Source organism: Nicotiana attenuata, chromosome 6, assembly GCF_001879085.1.
Source record: "Nicotiana attenuata strain UT chromosome 6, NIATTr2, whole genome shotgun sequence".
Classification (NCBI taxonomy): domain Eukaryota; kingdom Viridiplantae; phylum Streptophyta; class Magnoliopsida; order Solanales; family Solanaceae; genus Nicotiana; species Nicotiana attenuata.
Window position 1 is genome coordinate 92,251,000 of NC_031994.1, and position 9,971 is coordinate 92,260,970.

Consider the following 9,971-nt stretch of genomic DNA (forward strand, 5'->3'; position numbering starts at 1 on the left):
ATCATTGAGACAATAGAACTACAGAAAGCATACAACAGTACAACACTAGGAGTTCACAAACCACAAAGAAACTTAGGTCATGCTTGTCTAAAAGTTCAAACAGTGTTGGCACGCAGAATACACATACATGAATAAGTAGAGGAGTGATAATTAAAGTTGAATGCTAACCAGCTGCGAAGATAAACGAGCAAAAGAGTGAGTAACTTAGAATCTCAACAATGAGAACAAAAGAAAGATAACAGTGAGGACCCTAGATCCTAATGTGTCAGAGTTGACAGGAGCTTCAGTGAGCCCCCGGCAGTGCTCGCACCAGAGAGGTTAATAGACAACACTCTGGTGGCCTTGGGTTTCAGTCTGCCACAATCAAGAGATCAGAAATAATATAGAAGGTGAAAGTGAGAGAATAATAGTAGTCGTCTTTTAGCAATTAGAATCTATCCAAAAAGGAAATTGGGGAGGGGTTTATATAGTAATAAAAATCAACACATAAATAAGGAAATACACTCAATTGAACATAAACAAGGAAATAAGAACATGAAGAAATCAATTTAGAATCAGATTAGGAGAAGAAACCAAGTAAACCCTAGTTTGACTAAGGTAAAAAATTGGCCGGAGATCTTGGTGAATTTGAACCTCATAGCCTTGCTATGAACGTATACAGACAGAATATCTTCCAAATATTGGAGAATAAAGCTGATATCCTTTGATTCAGAGACCGGTACTTGCCAAAAATGGGCAAGTACTAAGTAACACCACATTTACACAAGTAATAGCGGTATAATCCGAAAAAGGTAATTGGATCATGGTAAGAATCCATGGAAAATTTGGATTCAGAGAAGATTTGGGATAGCGGCTAAGGTTTCTTAGAGAAGAAGAGGATTTAGCGGCAGCTGGGGTGTAAGAATGTGATTAGGGATTAGGGTGAGGGAATGTAAGGAAAAGGTGGGATTATTATAGGCTGTTGATCATCAACGACCGTGATTAAAGGGAAGTAGGGTGGGTCGAGTAAACGGGTCCCGACCTGGTTAAAACAAAAGGGGTCATTTTGTTTGGCCCAGGGCAGCTTGGGGTTGGGCTCACTTGTTTGGACCTTAATTGGTCTGAAAATAAGGCCTAATTGGGCCAGATTTAAAGTAAGAAATTAAGGGGAAATAATTTAATAAGATAATTAAATAAAAATATTAAAAAATGCTATTTATGAAACTTAATACTTAAAACAATAGTTGACGATTATAAAAATATAAAAAAATATTTTGACCTTAAGTAATGACAAATGTATTAATTGAAAAGTATAGGCTATTATTGCAAAATTACGTATTTAGCTTAAAAAGTGCAAAAGTAATTATATAAAATAAAGTAAAATATTATAAAACATATATGTGGATACGAATAATAAAGTTGGATTATTAAATCATCATAAAATAATTTAAGGGGGTAATTAATACATATTAAAGTAATTTTAAATGCAAGAAAATTAATTTTAAGGTTTTAAAAATTATGAAAAATTATTGAAAACACTTGTATAACTATTGTAAATTGATTAATGATGCAAAATGATATTGTGAAAGTATATATACTATTTTAAAAGAATATGAGGGCAAATTAGGTATCAACAGGCTTCCTTGGATCATCAAGAGCATCGATGTTGGGGCACACAACAGAACCCTCGGAAGCCCTATGCAAGCAAAAAAGATCGTTAATAAATTATTCTTAAGATATTTACACAGATGAGATCGAAAGAAAAAAGAATTTTTCTTACCATGGTTCTTGGCTCTCCACCCATATTTGGGAGCCATTTCTTTCCTTCATCGGGTTTTCGGAGTGGGGATATCCAATATTTTTTTGAACCCATTGGGCCAGTCCTTGAACACGTGGTGGTTCCCAATGGGTAGCTGGAAAAAAATGTTTGTGAACGAGAAAGTTTTTGCATGAAAAAAAGAAAACAAATATACGAAGACTTATTGAAAAGGTTGCATGATTCGGGAACAACTGGCGTTGTGGCCGGGACGATGTTCCCGGTAGCAATGACGACGAACCATTCCATCCACCCATGGTCGTTGTCATCATCAACACTGGTTAGAAGGGCGTGGTGACCACGTTTGCTGAGTTTCAGCACACCACCGCGGAAAATCTTGGGGGAGTAAAGATTCATCATGTGCGCAAGAGTCAGGGTTTCCCCAGTCTCAGAGCACAACTGACAAAGGCAAGGCACCATACACCATATATATGGGCCTACTTGTGCCAAGAAGACCTGGTACCGGTGGCAGAACTCCAAGATTATTGGGTCAAGTTCTTCACCCGACCTCAAGATGAGGGGACCCAAAGTGAAGGGGTATGTATACACATACATGAAACCTGCTATAGAGTAGGTAACTCGTTCTACCCCATCTGGGCCGAAGATTTCAATATTGTTGCATTTACAGTCCTCCCTCACAATAGGAATGCTAGAAGGACGAATGGAGGAGGGGTACCTACGAGCATGCCAAAACCTCCCACTTATGGGATCTACATGTGCTTTTTGCTCCTGGAGATCATACGCGGTGCTAAGGTGAAGTGGCATGATAGTATTTACAGTTGGAGGTTCAGAATCGATGCCGACTTCTTTGGTTTTATTTTTCTTTGGGCCTCCACCGAAGAGAAGGTCAGTGTTTTCGGAGATAGCAGTGTAAGAAGACATGGTGGTAAAAGATTAATGAAGACTTTCTTACAGAGAAAGTTGAGACAGAAAGGTTCTAAGAAAATTCATAGAAGGAGAAAGAGTTGTGAAAATAGTGAAGGTAAAGAGTAAAAATGATGAGTAGTGTAGAAGTTATAGAAGGTAAAATCATGGTCATGATTACCTCGAAAACCGACGAAAACACTTGCTGAAACGGAACAACACGTGTTCGGGTTATTAAAAGCGAGAAAGCGTCCTTTTGAATGTTAGAGACTATTTAGGACTTTTCCCGCCAAGAAAGAAATTCTTATCTACTCCCGGTAACACTAAGTTGCGTCACCAAAAAGTAGGGGGACTATCTGTATATGGTAAAACTGATTTATAACAACTGGACGAATAGTAGTGTCACACGTGGCATTGGAGACAAGTAGGATATGGGTCAACAACCAATTATCACCGGTTGCAAACAGCTAGCGATCAGCACTGAGCAAACCCCGAAAGAAGAACAACATATAGAAAAGATTTGCCGCATTGTCATCAGGTAACATTTAATGGGCAGCTGTTACAGAGAATATTTGCATTTAAAGCCAGCCGTTATGCACCCATCAATGGAGATTTATTTCTCATTCATGAGGAGCTCGATTTTAGGATCTTGTCCCTCTAAATAGAGCTATAAATAGTAGGGTTAACAACCATTGTAGGACTGAAATATTCTGCATACAAAAGTTATAATCTACTATCTTGTTATGCTCAATTTAAACAGTTTATCAATTGCTTTTACTTTTGTCCTCGAAAAGGCTAAGTTCTGAGTCAGGCTTGTCATCTCCTTTAATTTCAATCGTTAATCTTATTTTTGTTCCTATTTATTTATCTTTTTGGATCAAATCGATTCGCTTTCTGGATCAATCAATAATCTGAATAAAGCCAAATTCAGGAAAGTCTTCTTCAATAACAAAGTTCTCCTTTCAAAAATCTCTCTTCTCTTTTCAAGCTTCCTCTTCTTTAGTTGAATCTCCTAATCTTAGTTAACGATCTTGGGCTAGCAGAAGGTCTTCGAATAATACTCTTCTTCTGCTATTCATTACATGGTATCAGAGCCATAGATCGGCTTTTGGATTTCAAGGTCGGGTCAGTGCAAGTTTCAACTGGTTTCTCTAAATGGATTTGGGTGGTCGTGCTAATGGACTGGGGATGGAGTTATTAAACCAGTCCAACTACAAGGTATGGAAGACTTGTATGGAGTCATACCTTGTTGGTGAGGATTTGTGGGAAGTTGTCAATGGAAGTAACACAAGCCTTCCTGCTGACGCACCGGAAAACAGCAATGCGCATAAGAAGAGGAATCAGATTAATGCTAAGGCGGAGTTTATCCTAAAGAGGTCTATCTCTCCTAATTTATTAGATCATATTATAAGGTGTAAATCAGCTCATGAAATATGGAGGACCTTTGATTGACTGTTCAACAAGAAGGATGAAGCTCGGTTACAGATTTTGGAGAATGATTTAGCTAACACCACTCAAGGTAATCTCTCTATCGCCGAGTATTTTTTGACGGTTACGTGTTCCGAAATTTCTCTATTGAGTCCGGGCGAGACTATCTCTGAAGCACGAATAAGAAGAATTATTATTCGTGGTTTAAAGCCACAATATATTCCCTTTGTTACATCGATTCAAGGATGAGTGCACGTGCACCAGCTACTTATATGTCGGATCCACCTCTAAATAAACTCAATTAGAATTTTGATGACAAATATTTATGGCCTTAACTGATTCCCTTCTCAGCATCCCATTTGAATTTTCATTTCTTATGTGATTATTCTCAACAGTCCACCATTTGTGACCTTGAGCTTAGGACCAATCTCATTTGTCAATCTAGTATATCTAGCAGCAAACTTGTAGATGTTTTACCATAGTCATGATGACATTTGGTCTGCGTTGTGCATTAAGGCTCATAAATTCCTTGCCATGTAACAGGAAAGACAAATCAGACACCATTGATAAGAGAAGCACTAGTATTACAATCAAAGGCAGCTGAACTACCTCTGTTGGAAAGTCTCTTAACATCTTACCAAATCAGTGTAATAGAATACATATTAAGGGACAAATATTAACAAATAACCAAATGAGGAAAAACAAAACGGGAAGTATAACTTATAGTCATCACTCAGACATCTCACACCCTTTTTTCAGTATCTTACAGACTATGCATGCTCTCAACACTCCATTGTGATGAAAGATGCCACATGAAAATATCTTTAATATGGTTAAAAACCCAATCAATTGAGAAAAAGAATCAAAACAAAAAACAAATATCTTTTTGAGTCTGTTCAATAATGAGTGGCTGCTGTGCAGCAGATGCAAGTGCTGAAGAAAGATGGTCTGGCCTTGCGTTTTCCGCTCCCCTTTGGTGAAGTTAGACAAGTTTCCGTTGCTTGTGAAGTCTGCAATTCCTCTCCTTTCATAACAGCAACATGGTTCTGCTGTGTTTCAGACGTAAACTTCGGATCACCATTCTTCAACAAGCCTAAAAGAGGAGCTTCAGAATCACTTCTTTCCATTCTAATAGTCTTCTCTTCGACTGCTACTGACCCGTAGTCTAGTGAATTTGAGAACTTTACATTGGAGCCAACTGATGAGCTTCTTGTAGGAATCATTTCGGGACACAGAAGTGGAGTTTGATCTGATTCTAAAGATCTTCTATGAGAAGGGACAACAAAATCAAAGCTTGGTGACTTTCGAAGCTCAATTCCATTGTTTAATTTATCTGGGATCGATTCGAGGCTTAAACTTCCAATACCCTCTGGTGCTTTGGAAAGAGTTTCATCATGAAAATTTGGCACCATTTGATCATAGGCACATTTTTCATTGGAAAATGCTAATGCTTCAAGACTTGGCTGAACATTCTGTGCAATTCCTGACTCAGGAAAAGCTGCAATTTTCTTTATCCCTTTTTCTGATGTCTTGAGTTCAAAAACACCAGAGTCCTCAGTGATAACAAATTCACAGCTATTCTGTCCTGTCAAGGCTGCGTTGCATTCTTTTTTATCCTCAACCGACTCAAACCCCCGCATTCTTCCTTCTGCATATGCTATATCGACATCATTTTCCAGTTTTGATGACCCCAACTGCAATATGCACTTCTCCATTATTTCCTTTCTACTAGACTTCTCAACTCCTCCCTTTGCTTTATCAAGAAGACCATTTTCTGTTCCAAAGAATTTGGTAGGGTGCAGTCCCATTTCTACTGGTGGCGTGTGATCATAATGAAGAATATCAGGTTGAACGTTTATGTCATCCCCCTTAATTGAATAATCCATTACAATATCAGTACTAGCGTCGTTTCCTGGTAGATTTTCCTCTGTAGCCTCTTTGGGGTGTGATTCAATTGAAGAAGCTACGTTGTCAATCTGCATTTCATGCACTGCCTGCATACATGACTCAGTTTTCTTCAGATCACATTCCTTTACAGCATTATCCGATTCGTTTGATATCAATTCACTCTCTGGAGTGTGAACCGCACATTTGTCTTCTGGCTCAATAGCTGCTGACAGCGAACTCGAAGGAGTACTCAGTGGAATATCTGTCAACAGTGAAACTGTAGCATCGATTTGATTGGACTCCACTTTAGGAATTTCATCCCAATCACTTCCATTTGAGAAACCATTTTCAACCTGATTTTCAGCACTCATAAGCTCATGTTTTTCCTCATTTGATCCATCTGCTGAGGCAGCCATTTCACTCACCAACGAATCGTCTCTTTGATCAGAAACAACTCCCTTATCTGCAAGTGCAATTTCAGAGTTGATCAACTGAGTTTTATCTTCATTCTGGCCTGATCTTCCATTCCTTGTAGTTTCTTGTTCCTCAAATGATGAAGATATGATGCATTCTTCTACTGTCTCATTGGCAACACTTGAGGATTCACCTGGATCGGTCTTTAAAACTTCATCATGAGGTAAACTTCCTTCTGCCTCACCTGTTGTAAGTTTTACCATTTAGAAAGAAATTCCAAAGGGTTTTATTTTTCTGGATTACTTAGCTCTCTATATATATGCAATTATATATGTCCTTGTTATATAATCACAAAGAGTACAACAAAAGGAGTAGGAACATGCATAAGAATATAGTTATGTTTTCCACTATCAAACATAAGTTACAATCAAAACTAATTAAGTTTGTTTGATTGAATGCAAAAGCAGATTAAATATAGCTAAGGGTATAATATAATTAGGTTCTAAGATGACAGGGGAAGTTACTGACCTTTCTGGTTACATGGTTGGTCACGAGGATCATCCTTCCCCTCCAAAACTGACTCCAGAGGTTGATCAAAATTATGTGTTTCAATATTAGTAACTTCACTCACTAAATCATTTGCATCTGTTTGAAATCCTGTACATGGGAAAGGATGCTTAAGCTGTGTCTCTCTCTTATATTCATCTGCATTAGAGATTTGAACGACGTTCGACAACTACCATAAAACAAAGAAACTTTAGTGAAAATAACCTGTTTTGCCATCTTCGGAGTTCTCAAGGTCATAAATAGGCAAAGCTGCAGCTTTCTCATGATAATCTTTACTTTCACCTTCAGAAATTATGTTGTCTTCTTCTTTAACACCATTTGCATTGCCAGCAGCTTCGCCTTTTTGTTGAGCATCAACTGCAGCATTCTCTGCTTCTGTGACATCAATCATGAAACACATCAAACAAACAGATTCTTGAAATTCAAAAGGAATAATAATAACAATCTTGAACTTCAAAGCTATTCTGTTTTACCTGATGAATTTGTGTTCCCCATCTCACTTACCATGCTCTAACTATCCAACTCCTGCATTAAAACAGTGATTCAGATTCTCTTTTGTGTGTTTTCCAGACACAAGTACAAAAATTATAGTATGTACAAAGTGAAAAGTTATGGTCCAAAAAACATCAATACCATGGTAATGATGACAGCAGAGATATTCACTCCTGCATTAAATAGCTAAGAAGCTTTAGAGGACAGCTTAGACCTTTTGCAACATGCCAGAGTGTTATTAGGTGATTAGTATGGACACCACCATTTATATTTGCTTCAACTATAAGCCTTCCAGAAAGATGAGCCACAAAAGCAAAAAATAGAACAAGAAAAGCAAGTCATGGAAGATTTAAGTGATCTATTTTTCTTGTCGTAGGGACATTTCTTGATGATGAGCGTCACATTCTTGATCTAAAAATAACATTTTACCTAGAGAATGTCCTCTTTTGGGGACACTAGATGCTTCATTACATCATGATCTGCTAATCTTTATACTTATAGTTTAGGCTGTTTTCTTTTTCTTTTCCTTTACAAGGCATTTCTTTAGTTTGCCTCCTTTACATTAGGGCAATTTAATATATGTTTCTGTGCCAAACCAAGTACAAAATTGCATTGTGCGGTATGCTGTTGTGCTTTTATGGGACACTAGATTATTTGTCATCTAATATTGCATGAAAAGGCCACATTCCTGTGATTGTAATTCTGGCATGATCATTAGCATAAAGCAATGTAATATATTCATGTGATGGTTTCTTTTCTTTCGAGCTAAAGATTTCAATTTTCATATAATTTTTCGGGTTTCTCTTCCCATTATATTTCAAGCATCATTATGACGGAAGCAATAACAGATTAACAGGGAAACTTTGGATTTAGAAAACAAAATCCACAAAAAGGGACAATTAAAACACTTTAGAGGTCGCACATTGCTGGCTTTTGGTGAAGCAAGCAAGGCACTTGGCCCCCAAAATTGAGGGCCTCATTTTGTTTTGCAGTAATAGATTTATAGGTTTTCTTTAAAAATTGGGAAACTTAGTCAAATGTCCCAAATAAGTCTTCACTTACCGACCTCTAGCCATTAGTGATGTTTTATACTTTAATACCAGACAAGAGGGGGTGATTTATGTGGTGACCAATTTTTCGCTTAAACTGATTATGGAAGGACCTGGTTCTTCTAAGTGTTCCTTAACCTACTATTGTAGAAATATTAAATGCGGAAAGTAAAGAACACAAGTATTTTATGTGGAAAACACCTGGCTCAAAAGGTGAAAAAACCATGACCTACTTTCCAGTAGGATTTTCCCAAACTCTCCACTAAAATCACTGAGCCAAAAACTGCATTTACAAAAACTCTTTTGTAAACCTAAGGATTACCTCTAATCCCCTTGTAGCACACAGCCTCTAATTGTTGCGAAAACTTCAAGTTAACTCTAACTTGAATACTCTGAATACCTATTACAATTGCCTCTAGATAAAGCTGAAAGGTACAATATAAAACCACCTACTACAACTGAACTAGAATAAAAGACAGACACTTGGAACTGGTTCTTCTATCTGGTTCACATAGCTTCAAGTTTCCACACTTGAATCACACACGAACTGCTTGCAAAATTGCCTTGCTATTTTGCTCTCAATTCACGTTTAACTTCTGCTTATGTGCATTACTTATAAAAGAGAACAACACTGATATTTATAGAGTTAGTAAATAGAGATTGACTAGAATTCTGATGCTACTCTTCCTTGGTGGAAGAGTTATAGTTGATTTCAACTTCTAACTCCTTCCCTATCTTGGATAGTGTTCTCTTTGATTAAGGAGTCCTTCTCCTTATCAATTATGCAACCTTTTCTATCAGGAGATATCAAATACACCAATTTAAGCTTATCTCCTTCACGTGCATCCCACATGCTCGAATCTGCCCGTTTCTATGCACACAAGGGATGGACCTGGTTCATGCCTGAGTTCCTTTGTCAGCCTTCAAAACTAACCTTTACTTGGGCCAACAAATTCCCCCTTTTTGATGATGACAAACTCTGTGCTTTTCTTCACGTTGCTTCAGGTTTGCACACTTGAATCACAACGAACTGCTTGCAAAATTGCTTTGCTATTTTGCTCTCAATTCACGTTTAACTTCTGCTTATGTGCGTTATCTATAAAAGAGAACAACAATTATATTTATAGAGTTAGTAAATAGAGATTGACTAGAATTCTGATGCTACTCTTCCTTGGTGGAAGAGTTCTAGTTGATTTCAACTTCTAGCTCATTCCCTATCTTGGATAGTGTTCTCTTTGATTAAGGAGTCCTTCTCCTTATCAATTATGCAACCTTTTCGATCAGGAGATATCAAATACACCAACTTAAGCTTATCTCCTTCACGTGCATCCCACATGCTCGAATCTGCCCGTTTCTATGCACACAAGGGATGGACCTGGAGGGATGGACCTGGCTCATGCCTGAGTTCCTTTGTCAGTCTTCAAAACTAACCTTTACTTGGGCCAACAAATTCCCCCTTTTTGATGATGACAAAC

At 37.6% G+C, this 9,971-nt stretch overlaps 1 protein-coding gene across 1 annotated transcript; it reads right to left on the reverse strand.

Annotated features, from left to right (window-relative positions):
• On the reverse strand, nucleotides 4,780-7,907 carry LOC109227451. The gene is made up of 5 exons (XM_019392623.1): nucleotides 7,589-7,907; nucleotides 7,429-7,480; nucleotides 7,160-7,330; nucleotides 6,917-7,045; nucleotides 4,780-6,632 (listed from the first exon to the last, which is right to left on the reverse strand). The coding sequence occupies exons 2-5, from the start codon at nucleotides 7,460-7,462 to the stop codon at nucleotides 4,984-4,986; spliced, it is 1,983 nt and encodes a 660-aa protein (XP_019248168.1). The 5' UTR covers nucleotides 7,463-7,480; nucleotides 7,589-7,907; the 3' UTR covers nucleotides 4,780-4,983.